This window comes from Oncorhynchus masou, chromosome 18, assembly GCF_036934945.1.
Source record: "Oncorhynchus masou masou isolate Uvic2021 chromosome 18, UVic_Omas_1.1, whole genome shotgun sequence".
Classification (NCBI taxonomy): Eukaryota; Metazoa; Chordata; class Actinopteri; order Salmoniformes; family Salmonidae; genus Oncorhynchus; species Oncorhynchus masou.
Window position 1 is genome coordinate 27,956,689 of NC_088229.1, and position 16,376 is coordinate 27,973,064.

Genomic DNA, 16,376 nt, shown 5'->3' on the forward strand with positions numbered 1-16,376 from the left:
GTGTGTAAACTTCCGACTTCAACTGTACATTTGCAAAAATGTCTTAAATATTTTCCCTTTGTCTTTACAGGGTATTGTGTGTAGATAGGTGAGATTTATTTTGTTTTAATACATTTTTAATTCAGGCTGTAATAACACAATGTGGAATTGGAATAAGTAAATCGGTATGAATTATTTCTGGAGGCATTATATAAACGGTAATCAAACAGTATTCACTAAAATAGGTAAAAGTAATTCTGTAGTTTAGATTATTGCGGAAGCTGAGAATCTCATGAACAGGGGGGGCAGGAAATGGGGGAACGACTTAGGAAGAGAATCATTTTTAAAAGCCTGGGAGTAAGGGGAAAAAAGAGAACTGAAAGACGAAGGAAGACCAATATAGACCAAATTGGAGGATGTGTTTTTTGGTCAGGAACCCATCTCTAAAATTAGCATGAATGTAAATTCCACAGTGTTGCCGGTTTTAAATCCACATATAAAAATGAGAGCTACCCAGAACTAGGTTTGCAAAACTACAGAGAATTCTGTAATTTTGGTAATTAACAGGTAATCTAAGGCAATCTATGTTAACTTTTGTCATTTTTACTTGAAAACATGAAATGAAAATCTATTCATATATAGTATTAATTGTTTGTATGTGTCAATATTGTCCATGAGTTTCTAGTGGATAGACCCTATGATTCAAGAGAAAATAGCCTAATTAATGAAAAAAAGCATATAATCAACAATGGCATTATTTCTAATGAACTATTTCCAACTATTGACTTATTTCACAACTGCCACCAGTTTGGCACAAAAACATTGACATCAAAGACATATTGATATAGTAAAATAAATAAAAGTGTGTAAAAAATATAAAGGATATTTCATGCTGAAACCCTCATATTAAACACCAATGGTATTAACTAAGTTGGTGGTTTAAATTCAGGATAATGTTTTATTGCTTTGTTGTTTTATTTAATACATTGTACATATGATAAGGCCACACAGAGAGCCATAGATAATGACAGACACAGTACCAAAAAGGCCACTACATGTCATGTGATAAAATTCCCCAAAAGACTTGAAAATGATACAAATTCTGGTATTTTACTGGTAAACTTCAAAAGTTAATATACCCTCCCTTTGCAAGTCTACCTAGAACAAAAATGGAATGGACGAGAGAAGTCATATGTGAACAGTGGCATGATCGTTTCTTTTCCCCCTCTCTTTTATAGAAGAACAGAGACATCTTCAAAGCCACAAAAAGGAGGAGTAAAAGCCACAGCCGGCCCACAAACAGAAGAATCCACAGGGCAGACTTTATTTTTACCATGTGTCCCAGACACAGGCATTGACTCACAGCCTTCAACACAATCACTGCATGTGCTATTGTGGACTGCAGCTAAGCCACGTATGACGTGTGAGTGCACAACTGCATGCATGTGTAGCACATGGGAATGTGTGAAACTTACTCCTCAGCCTGAAGTGTCTCCACTTGCGCTGCCAAATTGCTAACTATTCAGTGGCACCGATTGGTAAGATGCTTTGTGACGGTGGTCATGTGTGCTAGTAAAGCAGAGGTCCTGAGTTTGAGTCTTAGGAGGAAGTGGTACTCAGTAAGCAAGCAGTGTTACAAATAGTGCTAGGGACCTTGGATCTGCATATGCGCTCAACGCTAAGGTTGCTGTGGAGTAAGTTTGGGGGGTAAATTAAGCACTTGGGCGCAACTTTGGTTTTAGAAGTGGGGGGACATATATATTTTTATCCAGTCGGATAAACACTCCAAACAGTCTACGCGGCCGCTCAGAGGCACTGCATGGTCCTAAAGCACACTGTTGCCAAGTTTTGTATCTCATTCCAATGATAGAACTGGGGGTGGGGGGGTTGCACCACCCCTGTGGGAATGTGTGAAACTCACTTCTCAGCCTGAAGGTTTACCACTTGCGCTGCTGAATTGTTAACTTTTCTATTACATAAGCACACACCAGCTCGAACACGCAACAAAGGTGTGCAAAATGAAATGACTGTATATACAGTGCCTTGCGAAAGTATTCGGCCCCCTTGAACTTTGCGACCTTTTGCCACATTTCAGGCTTCAAACAAAGATATAAAACTGTATTTTTTTGTGAAGAATCAACAACAAGTGGGACACAATCATGAAGTGGAACGGCATTTATTGGATATTTCCAACTTTTTTAACAAATCAAAAACTGAAAAATTGGGCGTGCAAAATTATTCAGCGCCCTTAAGTTAATACTTTGTAGTGCCACCTTTTGCTGCGATTACAGCTGTAAGTCGCTTTGGGTATGTCTCTATCAGTTTTGCACATTGAGAGACTGAAATTTTTTCCCATTCCTCCTTGCAAAACAGCTCGAGCTCAGTTAGGTTGGATGGAGAGCATTTGTGAACAGCTGTTTTCAGTTCTTTCCACAGATTCTCGATTGGATTCAGGTCTGGACTTTGACTTGGCCATTCTAACACCTGGATATGTTTATTTTTGAACCATTCCATTGTAGATTTTGCTTTATGTTTTGGATCATTGTCTTGTTGGAAGACAAATCTCCGTCCCAGTCTCAGGTCTTTTGCAGACTCCATCAGGTTTTCTTCCAGAATGGTCCTGTATTTGGCTCCATCCATCTTCCCATCAATTTTAACCATCTTCCCTGTCCCTGCTGAAGAAAAGCAGGCCCAAACCATGATGCTGCCACCTCCATGTTTGACAGTGGGTATGGTGTGTTCAGGGTGATGAGCTGTGTTGCTTTTATGCCAAACATAACGTTTTGCATTGTTGCCAAAAAGTTCAATTTTGGTTTCATCTGACCAGAGCACCTTCTTCCACATGTTTGGTGTGTCTCCCAGGTGGCTTGTGGCAAACTTTAAACAACACTTTTTATGGATATCTTTAAGAAATGGCTTTCTTCTTGCCACTCTTCCATAAAGGCCAGATTTGTGCAATATACGACTGATTGTTGTCCTATGGACAGAGTCTCCCACCTCAGCTGTAGATCACTGCAGTTCATCCAGAGTGATCATGGGCCTCTTGGCTGCATCTCTGATCAGTCTTCTCCTTGTATGAGCTGAAAGTTTAGAGGGACGGCCAGGTCTTGGTAGATTTGCAGTGGTCTGATACTCCTTCCATTTCAATATTATCGCTTGCACAGTGCTCCTTGGGATGTTTAAAGCTTGGGAAATCTTTTTGTATCCAAATCCGGCTTTAAACTTCTTCACAACAGTATCTCGGACCTGCCTGGTGTGTTCCTTGTTCTTCATTATGCTCTCTGCACTTTTAACGGACCTCTGAGACTATCACAGTGCAGGTGCATTTATACGGAGACTTGATTACACACAGGTGGATTGTATTTATCATCATTAGTCATTTAGGTCAACATTGGATCATTCAGAGATCCTCACTGAACTTCTGGAGAGAGTTTGCTGCACTGAAAGTAAAGGGGCTGAATAATTTTGCACGCCCAATTTTTCAGTTTTTGATTTGTTAAAGAAGTTTGAAATATCCAATAAATGTCCTTCCACTTCATGATTGTGTCCCACTTGATGTTGATTCTTCACAAAAAAAATACAGTTTTAGATCTTTATGTTTGAAGCCTGAAATGTGGCAAAAGGTCGCAAAGTTCAAGGGGGCCGAATACTTTCGCAAGGCACTGTACAAATAAACTGACAAGACATACAACAGCTGTTGGCTTACATATGTTCTGACATGGATTACCACACAAACATGAATACAAACATTTAGCAAAGAAACAGCTTGTTAAGGTTCTGCTCTTGTTTTTCCCTCTGGGAACATAAACAAAAGGTTCCACTTCATATGAGACACACTGGAAGGGTGGAAGACTTTCTTTCTTTTCTGTTTACACAAAGCCGTGACTATTTCTAGGTGTCAAATTCACCTCAAAGTGTCGTAGATTACACACTGCAGGCCGAGACTAAGTCAAGGACAGTCATGCTTACATGGCTATCACTGTGCCCACTCTCTGTCTACCTGTACTATTTCCTTGTTAGTTCTTTGTTTGCCCATTTTCCCAGCTAGACTAAAGTCTATCTAAATATTTACATTCCCTTTCTTGTATGTTCGTCTTATCTATAGAATGCATTACATGCTTTGTTACCTGCATCAATCAATCCCAGCTGATACATTTAAAATAGATGGTGTCAGACCCAAGTGACTTTCAATACAAGGTCAGCCTGAATGAGATTAGGAGAGGATTGGTCAACACCAAGTGCAATTTAAAGGAAAGGGCAGGTCTGGGCTTGCTAGAATACATTGTACAGCAGTTTTCATTGTCATCTGCATGTTGACCATGACTCATTACAGATTTTAAATCTCGAAAAGCCAGTGTTACCAGTTGAGTAAATGGATGATGACTGGTCTTATTATATGAAGTTTAACATAAGCTTAAAGTTCATGGGAGAAGTTCTGATACTACACATTGGTGACTTCCCAAGGGAAAAGTCAATTCATTGCAGATCAAGATATCATCTCTTTTGAAACAAACAAAATCATAAAGTCTAACTTTTTATAGAATTGTTTTTATATATACAGTGGGGCAAAAAAGTATTTAGTCAGCCACCAATTGTGCAAGTTCTCCCACTTGAAAAGAAGAGAGAGGCCTGTAATTTTCATCATAGGTACACTTCACCTATGACAGACAAAATGAGAAAGAAAATCCAGAAAATCACATTGTAGGATTTTTAATGAATTTACTTGCAAATTATGGTGGAAAATAAGTATTTGGTCACCTACAAACAAGCAAGATTTCTGGCTCTCACAGACCTGTAACTTTTTCTTTAAGAGACTCCTGTGTCCTCCACTCGTTACCTGTATTAATGGCACCTGTTTGAACTTGTTATCAGTATAAAAGACACCTATCCACAACCTCAAACAGTCACACTCCAAACTCCACTATGGCCAAGACCAAAGAGCTGTCCAAGGACACCAGAAACAAAATTGTAGACCTGCACCAGGCTGGGAAGAATGAATCTGCAATAGGTAAGCAGCTTGGTTTGAAGAAATCAACTGTGGGAGCAATTATTAGGAAATGGAAGACATACAAGACCACTGATAATTTCCCACGATCTGGGGCTCAACGCAAGATCTCACCCTGTGGGGTCAAAATGATCACAAGAACGGTGAGCAAAAATCCCAGAACCACACGGGGGGACCTAGTGAATGACCTGCAGAGAGCTGGGACCAAAGTAACAAAGCCTACCATCAGTAACACACTACGCCGCCAGGGACTCAAATCCTGCAATGCCAGACGTGTCCCCCTGCTTAAGACAGTACATGTCCAGGCCCGTCTGAAGTTTGCTAGAGAGCATTTGGATGATCCAGAAGAAGATTGGGAGAATGTCATATACATGGAATAACCTAACAGAAGGACAACCATCTCTGCAGCACTCCACCAATCAGGCCTTTATGGTAGAGTGGCCAGACAGAAGCCACTCCTCAATAAAAAAAAATCACATGACAGCCCGCTTGGAGTTTTCCAAAAAACACCTAAAGGACTCTCAGAACTATGAGAAATAAAATTCTCTGGTCTGATGAAACCAATATTGAACACTTTGGCCTGAAACCCAAGTGTCATGTCTGGAGGAAACCAGGCACCGCTCATTACCTGGTCAATACCATCCCTTCGGTAAAGCATGATGGCAGCATCATGCTGGGATGATGTTTTCCAGCGGCAGGGACTGAGACACTAGTCAGGATCGAGGGAAAGATGAGCGAAGCAAAGTACAGATGGAGAGATCCTTAATGAAAACCTGCTCTAGAGCGCTCAGGACCTCTAACTGGGGCGAAAGTTTACCTTCCAACAGGACGACCTTGAGCAAACAGCCAAGACACCGAGGGAATGGCTTAGGTCTCAATGTCCTTGAGTGGCCCAGCCAGAGCCTAGACTTGAACCTGATCGAACATCTCTGGAGAGACCTGAAAATAGCTGTGCAGCGATGCTCCCCATTCAACCTGACAGAGCTTGAAAGGATCTGCAGAAAATAATGAGAAACTCCCCAAATACATGAGTACCAAGCTTGTAGCGTCATACCAAGAAGACTCGAGGCTGCCAAAGGTGCTTCAACAAAAGACTGAGTAAAGGGTCTAAATACTTAAGTAAATGTGATATCAGTTTATTTTTAATGCATTTGCAAAGATTCCTAAAAACCTGTTTTTGCTTTGTCATTATAGGATATTGTGTGTAGATTTATGAGGAAAAGTATTCATCAATTTTAGAATAATGCTGTAATGTAACAAAATGTGGAAAAAGTGAAGGGGTCTGAATACTTTCCGAATGCACTGTATGTACTGATACGTAGGCTGTGTGACATTTTAAATGAATGTATTTCAGTCCTTGACTAGTAATGTTCTGTACTATGTATTATGTCATGCTTCATGTGGACCAAGGGAAGAGTAGACGATGCTTTTGCAGCAGCTAATGGTACCCTAATAAGTACCAAATATGAATGAAAGGCAATAGTTTATTAAGACTGAAAAACAACCTTCAATTACAAATAAATCCCAGCTCAGTGTAAAAATTACAATAAATAAAAGTACAAAAATAGACTTAAATAAAGTATAAAATGGAGTTTACTTTTTAATCAAGAAATTGCTAATTTGTCTGCTTAAAGAACCAGTAGTCAAAAATGTAATTTTCCTGTTTAAAAAAAAAATACATTAAGAACACCTGCTCTTTCCATGTCATAGACTGACCAGGTGAACACTTATTGATGTCACTTGTTAAATCTAGATAAAGGGGACGAGACAGGTAAAGAAGATTTTTTAAGCCTTGAGACATGGATTGTGTATGTGTGCCATTCAGAAGGTGCATGGGCAAGACAAAATATTTAAGTGGCGTTGAACAGGGTATGGTAGTAGGTGCCAGGTGCACCAGTTTATCAAAATGGCAACAACGCTGGGTTTCTAACACTCAATAGTTTCCTGGGCCATCAAACCTGTGGAACACTTTTTACACCTTGTAGAGTCCATGCCCCGATGAATTGAGGCTGTTCTGAAGTGTAAAAGGGGGTTCAACTCAATATTAGGAGGGTGTTCCTAATGTCTGGTATCCTCAGTGTAAATTTCTACACTATGTGGTTGGAATAATTCTATGACATTGAAAATGATAATGCCCATTTAGTGTAAGAGCTGTTTGAAAAGACCGCCTGAAATTTTTGCCTGTTTTGGTGGGATGGAGTTTTGGCCTGCCTGGTGATGTCACAAGGCAGTTAACTAGTTAATAGACCAATAAGAATTCCAAATCTCTCTGCCATTAACAGCTAGTTTTCCCCTCACCACTCCCAGACATTCTTATCAAAATTCTTTGTTGAGATATTGCTCTTTGTTAAGAATACATTTTTTTCTTCTTTAAAAAAAACAACAAAATATTTAATATGAAAACCACAGTTAATGATTTGATATTGAGATAAAACAACTGTATTGGGGGCTTTCAAAAGGCAAATTATACAAAAGACAAAAATGTAAGTCAATAAACCAGGAAAAAAATCCCTTTTACAAATGGAAATTTAGTAATCTAATAATGTTCACAAGACATATGAAACAAGGACCATCATATTTTCATGAAATTAGACAGTCCAAAATGTTACATAAAAAAATTCAAGTCGTGAAGAGAGAGTAAACTGATTTTCAGTCTTATTTTAAGAGCATTGGGGTACATTATGAACACTGTCTTTTGGATATAGACTAGTCCCAGACCTGTTTGTGCTCTTGCCAACTCCATTGATGTTATTGTTTGATGTGAGTTGACGAGCACAACCAGATCTGGGGGGGAAAATGTGGATATGGATGAGCTGGTCAATAAAGACGGAAGGAAATGTATACTTTCTTGGCATTACCAGAAACAGCCACTATCAATGGAATGCAATCAGAGGAAAAATAATACACCAAGCTTACTAGTATATCTGCATTGTCAAAGCAAATAGTTTCATCCCACAAAAATGTTGTTACTGAACACCATATAAGAAATCTGGATAATGCAATCGGAATAAGAATAGTTTCCAAGTTCTGATTAAAAAAAAAAATGTAAATACTACTTTACTGTCACTTTGAAATTGCATATCAAACTACACATTACACTGTCTGAAATCTCAAAAAGCATTTCTAACCCTCCGAAATGTTACTTTTTTAGGCATTTGTATTTTCAACTAACTTTGAAAAAAAGGCACACACTCAATGTATTCCTGACTTGAAGCTCGACAATACCTTTCCAAATTAAATTAATCATTATTAATATAATTCTTTCTGCATCATTTTATTTCAAATGTGATCTTCCTATGGCATAATGACAATAAAAATGGCAAGTTAGATCTTTTAGATGAGACAACTTAACCCAATTGTTACTCATTTAAGTGCTACACAATATACAGTGCATTCGGACAGTATTCAAACCCCTTGACTTTTTCCCCTTTTTGTTACGTAACAAACCTTTTCTAAAATTGATTAAATCGTTTTTTCATCATTAATCTAAGCACAATACCCCATAATGACAAAGCAAATATAATTTATTCCAAATGTATAAAAAAATAAAAATACTACTTTTATTGTGTTGAAGAACCTTTGGCAGCGAATACAGCCTTGCGTCTTCTTAGGTTTGACTCTACAAGCTTGGCACACCTGTATTTGAAGAGTTTGTCTCATTCCTCTCTGCAGATCCTCTCAAGATCTGTCAGGTTGGATGGGGAGCGATGCTGCACAGCTATTTTCAGGTCTCTCCAGAGATGTTTTGATCGGTTTCAAGTTCTAGCTCTGGCTGGACCACTCAAAGACATTCAGAGACTTGCCCCGAAGCCACTCCTGCGTTGACTTGGCAGTGTGCTTAGGATTGTTGTCCTGCTGGAAGGTGAACCTTCACCCCAGTCTGAGGTCCTGAGTGCTCTGGAGCAGGTTTTCATAAAGAATCTCTGTACTCACTGGGTGACCAGTGAGATATACCTACTGGAGCGCGTGCTAAGGGTGGGTGCTGCTATGGTGACCAGTGAGCGGAGATAATGCGGGGCTTTACCTAGCAGAGACTTGTTGATGACCTAGAGCCAGTGGGTTTGGCAACGAGTATGAAGCGAGGGCCAGCCAACGAGAGCATACAGGTCACAGTGGTGGGTAGTATATGGGGCTTTGGTGACCAAACGGATTGCACTGTGATAGACTGCATCCAATTTGTTGAGCAGAGTATTGGAGACTATTTTGTAAATGACACCGCCGAAGTCGAGGATCGGTAGGATGGTCAGTTTTACGAGGGTATGTTTGGCAGCATGAGTGAAGGATGCTTTGTTGCAAAATAGGAAGCCGAATCTAGATTTAATTTTGGATTGGAAATATTTAATGTGAGTCTGGAAGGAGAGTTTACAGTCTAACCAGACACCTAGGTATTTGTAGTTGTCCACATATTCTAATTCAGAACCGTCCAGAGTAGTGATGCTGGATGGGGGGGGGGGGGCAGGTGCGGGCAGCGAACGGTTGAAGAGCATGCATTTAGTTTTACTTGCATTTAAGAGCAGTTGGAGGTCACCAAAGGAGATTTGTATGGCATTGGAGCTCATCTGGAGGTTAGTTAACACAGTGTCCAAAAAAGGGCCAGAGGTATACAGAATCGTGCCGTCTGCGTAGAGGTGGATCAAAGAATCACCAGCAGCGAGAGCAACATAATTGATGTATACAGAGAAGAGAGTTGGCCCGAGAATTGAACCCTGTGGCACTCCCATAGAGACTGCCAGAGGTCCGGACAACAGGCCCTTCAATTTGACAAACTGAACTCTATCGGAGAAGTAGTTGGTGAACCAAGAGAGGCAGTCATTTGAGAAACCTTAGCCAGGTCGATGAATACGGCTGCACAGTAATGTCTCTTATCGATGGCGGTTATGATATCGTTTAGGACCTTGAGCGTGGCTGAGGTGCACCCATGACCAGCTCTGAAACCAGATTTCATAGCAGAGAAGGTACGGTGAGATTCGAAATGGTCGGTAATCTGTTAACTTGGCTTTCAAAGACCTTAGAAAGGCAGGGTCTTATGAGACTCGAAATTGAACTCCGGTGCATCCTGTTTCCAAAGGGTTTTCGTTTTGTCATTATGGGGTATTGTAGATTGTTGAGGAAAAATTATAGTTTATCAATTTTAGAATAAGGCTGTAAAGTAACAAAATGTGGCAAAAGGCAAGGGGTCTGAATACTTTCCGAAGGCACTGTAAATGAGTTCTTTGTTTGCAATCAATCAATACAAGCCTTTACAGCATGTTAAACTGAACATGATGAGTACCTCATATCTTTTCACACTGTTTTTATAAAAACTCAAATTCATATGATAGCTTAACATCTGAATTAAGCCCACATAAGGCATAACAGTAGCCAACAACAGCTCAACCTGGACTTTAAGACAATAACCTCAAGACTGGCATATACCAGTGCCCCATGTTAACCTATGGCCAGCCCCTTTCAGGTCCACTCTCTGCTTCGAGTCCATTTTTATTAGTTTAGCAAGAGATTACGCTGACCATAATGCATTTTACAGTGAATTGCAATGGCACCGGCAACACCAGACTCATTCCGAAAAGGGCACAGCAGTCCACGTCACACAAAGAATCATATTAGTTGAACAAAGTATAAGTGGTTGTGCCACTTTTTTCATTTTCTCTTCTCAATATTGGGTGCTAGAGATGGAAGCATGCATCGCAAAAATATATAAAACAAAGATTGAGCAATGAACTGTATCTGTACAATGGAGATGGATAATAAAATATATATACAGTATAATATACACAGTCTAATTAATACATCTATTGCTGTATAAATTCAAAAATATTAGCAATCACTTAACAAGTCTGTTACAAATCTCCAAGAATGTACAATATGTCAGTCTCTTTTGGCTGGACCATGTTCCTACGACGTGTTCAGTTTGGTTCTGCCTGTCCAAAGCCGTTCCCGCAGCTCCGCTCCAGTCCAGTCCAACACAGAGTTCAATATTCAGTCAGTGTTGCCCGCTTTAGTGCCGATTCAAATTCCTGTACCACTAGTATTGAGTCACACTGCAAATATACTCAGGGTGCTGGTCTGGTCTTTCAAGCCCAAGATGCTATATGCAATTCTCTTCAGGTGGCCGGGCAGTCTTACGCCAATGTTCTTGATATCCCTTTGAAAAAGAAGACGAGAGAGATTGAGAGAGTCATTGGATAGCAACGGGGGAATTCACGTCTTGACTTGGTTCAGATTCCTTTCATGTCACGTGTCAAACTCATTCCGCGGAAGGCCAAGTGTCTGTGGGTTTTTGCTTCACCCTTGTACTTGATTGATGAATTAAGGTAATTAATTAGTAAGAAACTCCCCTCACTTGGTTACCTAGGTATGAATTGAAAGGAAAAAACTAAAACCTGCACACACTAGGCACTAGCAAAGCAAAGATAGCAACCTATTGAGAATAACCTCTAGAGACTAGCTGGGATGATGGAAGGACAATTTCACGTTTTCAAGAAAGGGCAAAACCCTCACATGTCCAGACGTGCCAGAATCTGGCAAAGGTGTCCCACATCTAAGTCACTCATTACCAGGTTTAATTACATTTTTAATTAGTTAATGAGGATTTCCCATCTCGCCCATCAATCACTTCTCTGGCGAGCAGAGGGAGTGTCGTAAATAGTTCCTGGCTAGGTCGAGTGCAACCAGATGACAAGAGATCGAGCATGGGACCGAAAATCTCACCAGGGAATATATGACACACACTTCAAAGACGTTTCCCCTGTTTCCACACAGCGCTCATTTTCATGTGTTTTGTCTGAAGACTAACTAACTCCCAGATACTGTAATTATTGAAAGACTGATATGATATTTTGGGGCAGTGCTTTCGTCTGAATATTTTTTTGGGTGTGTGTTGCCCTAAAGTCCTCTCCTCATCCACAACTGTTCTACACTACATGTGCCTTAATTTCCCTTATCTCCACATTGCCCCTTCTACTCTAGTGGCTGTTCTCTCTTCTTCTCCGTCTCCTTTCCTTTTATGATGCATAAGTCACATTGGCCTTTGCCCTACACAGCCACGATCTGCTGCAGAAGTGCTGCCCTGGGCTGCTGGTGTGGGCAAAGGAGGGAAAGAATTGTAAAAAGGACAGAGGGAGGAAGAGAGGGGGCAAACCACAAGCCACCACCAGGCCACCACAAATGAGCCCTGTCTTTCTTTTGCTCTATAATTTCTTCCATCTCACTTGTTTTCCAGAGTTGTAGAAATGCCAGAGCTTATATTGTGCGTAAACTGTTCTCTGGCTTTGAAAGCAACTTTTTCAAGAACGAAAACCCAAAATACTCTGCAGAAGTCATATCCATAACATGTTTCGGAAAACTAAGAAAGGGCCCAGCTTGGGAACCAGTTGTTCTCCATTGTGCAAATACTCTATACATATATTTGTACTATTCTATTCCAACACTCTCAACCAATCTTAGATGATTTGCAATCAATAGTTTCTCAGATTAGATAGATTTTAATGGTGAACATCTCATCTAGCAACAGACAATGTCCCCCCAAAATAAAAATAAACGCTTAAAAAAACACTACTCACTCGTTCTTCATCTGCAGCACCTGGTCCATGGTGAACACTCCGGCACAGGTGAAGTTCTCACTGTACTGGCTCATCTTGATGGACTCCAGCCACTCGGACACCGACCTGAAGGGTGAGCCATCCGAACCACTGGTGCTGGGCAGGCGGATGGATACGCTGGAGTAGGGAAAGTCGAGAAGAGCAAGGAATAATCATCAACAGCCGGCCGACAATGAAGACAAGGAAAAGGCTGTAATAACCTTGCGAGGAAACGGTGAGAAAAAAGCATTTGGTGCAGCTATGGAGAAACTGATTAAGGAAGGAACTAGACAGCTCTTTGTTTTTTGTGTAACCGAAAGGTCGCTGGTTCGAAACCCTGAGGTGAAAAATATGTTGACGTGCCCTTAAGCACTACATTTAACCCTAATTGCTCCTATATTTCTCTAAATGACCAACATGTAAATGTGTTCAAAACATGTTCAGACACACATTATGCTGCCACACTATCCCACAAAGAACTTAACAAGATCTGCATTTTTTTACACTCCACTCTGTTTTGCTGTTTAATTCCCTTCTAGAGATGAAAGAACTCTTACCGGGGGTCGAAATCTGCGATTGCCTTCAGGGACTCAGGGCTCCTGAGCAGCTTGTCCAGCAGGCTGACAATGTCCGGGAAACGGGGCCTCTTGGAGCGTTCCTGCAGCCAGCACTGCAACATGAGCTGGTAGACGGTTGATGGGCAGTCCATGGGCGCCGGCAGCCTGAACGCCTCGTTGATGGCCTTCATTACCTGACAATCAGAGGCTAGAGGTCACTTTGAGATCTCAGACTTGAAACGAGGCTCAATGAGATGTTATGGTAATTAGCATCAAAATTATTTTACAATCATTCGTTCTGAACAGAACCACATTTTTTCCCCCAACTCTTCCAACCAGCAAAATAAATGTTCTGACTCGGTTCGAACCCCCCCCCCCCCCAAAAAAATACTGGTTTATATAATTTCTTTCTGTTATTTTTTAACCTGTGAAATCTTTTTTTTTTTTTATATCTAGCACATTAAATTACTTCACCAATCAGTGCAGATAGAGCAGGCAAGCTAGTTGTTTACATGTTTGATCGACAATGTAGCCTATGGCGCAGGATGCGACAGAAATTTTGCGGGTGGGATGAGAGCAAGAGAGAGTTGAGGAGGCTTGAAGCACTGGGCATCTTGTTATGACACATATTATCTGAATTAGGTCCACAGAATTATACCTAGCTAGCTGTGTGTGCAGAGCAGCACCAGAACTAAAAACACGTCTTACCCTTTTGCACTTCTTGTATATTGAAAAAGTTAAATCTCACTCCCATCTTCTGAATCACACTTGTAACGTCAGTACAGTAGCCTATGGTAACGTCAGTACAGTAGCCTATGGTAACGTCAGTACAGTAGCCTATGGTAACGTCAGTACAGTAGCCTATGGTAACGTCAGTACAGCAGCCTATGGTAACGTCAGTACAGTAGCCTATGGTAACGTCAGTACAGTAGCCTATGGTAACGTCAGTACAGTAGCCTATGGTAACGTCAGTACAGTAGCCTATGGTAACGTCAGTACAGTAGCCTATGGTAACGTCAGTATAGCAGCCTATGGTAACGTCAGTACAGTAGCCTATGGTAACGTCAATACAGTAGCCTATGGTAACGTCAGTACAGCAGCCTATGGTAACGTCAGTACAGCAGCCTATGGTAACGTCAGTACAGCAGCCTATGGTAACGTCAGTACAGCAGCCTATGGTAACGTCAGTACAGCAGCCTATGGTAACGTCAGTACAGCAGCCTATGGTAACGTCAGTACAGCAGCCTATGGTAACGTCAGTACAGTAGCCTATGCTTCAGACGTTGGAGGGCAGGTAGCCTAAACACGCACAAGGATTTTCAGCTTGCAGACAGATCCTGGAATACGCTTCTGAGTGACAGAGTGAGGGCTTTGCATAGGCACTTTGTTGCATTTTTTGTGGGACTAGAGCAAAATGCCTGGAACGTTAAAGAACGTTATTAACCGGTTCCCATGCTTTAAAAATAACGGTTCTGTACCGGAACAGTATGGATCACATTTGTTTCCGTTCCTTGAAAATGTTTGTTATTTTACAGTTTTTGGTTCTGTTCCCTGAACTGGTTCCAACTCCTGGTTAGCATTAGAATTGTAGCATACCTCGCAATTGCTCATGTCCCAGTAGGGCCGCTCGCCAAAGGCCATGACCTCCCACATGACAATGCCGAAGCTCCACACGTCGCTGGCCGAGGTGAACTTCCTGTAGGCAATGGCCTCTGGGGCTGTCCAGCGGATGGGGATCTTACCACCCTGTTGGAGGGGAAACAAGTGGACAACACTCAGGTCAAAGCCCAAAAAATATAGTTTTTCTCAATTCAATTACATTTTATTAAATGAAAGTCCTCTGTGAGCAGTTTACACTGAAATACAGTGTTTACAAGGCAAATGCATAAGCAAGGGCTAAGTAAAGATAACCTTTCTAACGTCCAATGATAACTCACACTGGTGGTGTAGGTGCCCTCAGGGTCATCCTCCAGCACTCGGGACAGGCCGAAGTCAGACACCTTACACTCCAGGTTATTGTTGACCAGGATGTTGCGGGCAGCCAGATCCCGATGAACGTAGCTCATGTCGGAAAGATACTTCATGCCTGCGGCGATGCCACGCATCATGCCCACCAGCTGGACGGAGGGCAACTCGCCATCGTGATCCTGAGGAGGAAACACATATGGTTGCACACACATAATGTTAGAGAGACATCATGTGAAGTTTCTGTGGTAACTCATTGTCCTTCACTTATATAGGTAACTTGCATACGATGTACTGTACTCACCTTTAGGTACTTGTCCAGTGCTCCGTTCTCCATATACTCAGTCACAATCATGGCATGTTTGACTGGAATCAAAAAAGGGAATAAATAAATGTTAACAGGAGCATGTTTGACAGGAGCATAATGTTCTAGGTACAGGTAGCGCCCAGTAGACTAACAGAGCCTTCTTACATTTGGTGACGACTCCCTCCAGGCGAATAATGTTCTGGTGGGAGAACTGTCCCATGATGCTTGCCTCTGAAAGGAAGTCCTGCCTCTGCTTCTCCGAGTATCCCGGCTTCAGCGTCTTAATGGCCACCGCCACATCCTTCCGCCCTGGCGCTTTCAGAATACCGCGAAACACCTCTCCAAATTCCCCTAGAGGCGCATAAGAAAACAGTTTTAAAACCCAGACAAGATTGAGCAATATTTCAAGCTCTATCCTTTATATGGTTGTGGCTTGTAGTTAGGGCTGGGCGATATCAAAATTCAATTAGTTCAAATGTTTTTGTGCAGAATCCCTTTATTTATTTTTTGCATTTATGTTCACATGTTGTCTTTTTGGTCTCGTCTCTTGCTCTTTCTGTGTACCTTCTCACACGCACACACACACGCACACGCACACACACACACACACACACAACAACAATGATGAGAGATCACTTCATCCTCTCTGACAAGCGGTTTCAACTCACTATTTGCATTTAAGGTTTGGTCCAACTGAATCAATCATATGGACACAAACACACGGACACATTATTTTACTGTAATAGAGAAGTTAACCTTTCCAACAATACCCTTTCAAGTCTCAACTCCTCAAATTGCATGCAGAACAGACACTACTAAAACAGGAGTCTCAACGAACATTGATTCTGAAAAATTCATGCTCAGTTTGTTGAGCGTGGCATTGCAGTATCGCATACCGCTAGCAGCATTTTAGCCAAAGATCTGAACAAAGTGAACAGGCTAGCTAGCTAACAAGGTAGAACAGTTGAATTGGTATTGAACACATC

The 16,376-nt window shown here is 41.3% G+C and overlaps 1 protein-coding gene across 1 annotated transcript in view; it reads right to left on the reverse strand.

The window, feature by feature from the left end:
- Positions 1 to 6,454: 6,454 nt before the first annotated feature.
- LOC135504333 (ephrin type-A receptor 2-like) overlaps positions 6,455 to 16,376 on the reverse strand; it is a 41,583-nt gene continuing 31,661 nt past the window's right edge. Inside the window, exons 11-17 of the mRNA XM_064922804.1 lie at positions 15,556 to 15,741; positions 15,388 to 15,449; positions 15,056 to 15,265; positions 14,715 to 14,864; positions 13,119 to 13,312; positions 12,544 to 12,699; positions 6,455 to 11,126 (exon numbers count right to left, since the gene is read on the reverse strand). Coding sequence (XP_064778876.1) covers positions 11,018 to 11,126; positions 12,544 to 12,699; positions 13,119 to 13,312; positions 14,715 to 14,864; positions 15,056 to 15,265; positions 15,388 to 15,449; positions 15,556 to 15,741 — 1,067 coding nt within the window. The 3' untranslated portion in view covers positions 6,455 to 11,017. The remainder of the gene's footprint in view (positions 11,127 to 12,543; positions 12,700 to 13,118; positions 13,313 to 14,714; positions 14,865 to 15,055; positions 15,266 to 15,387; positions 15,450 to 15,555; positions 15,742 to 16,376) is intronic.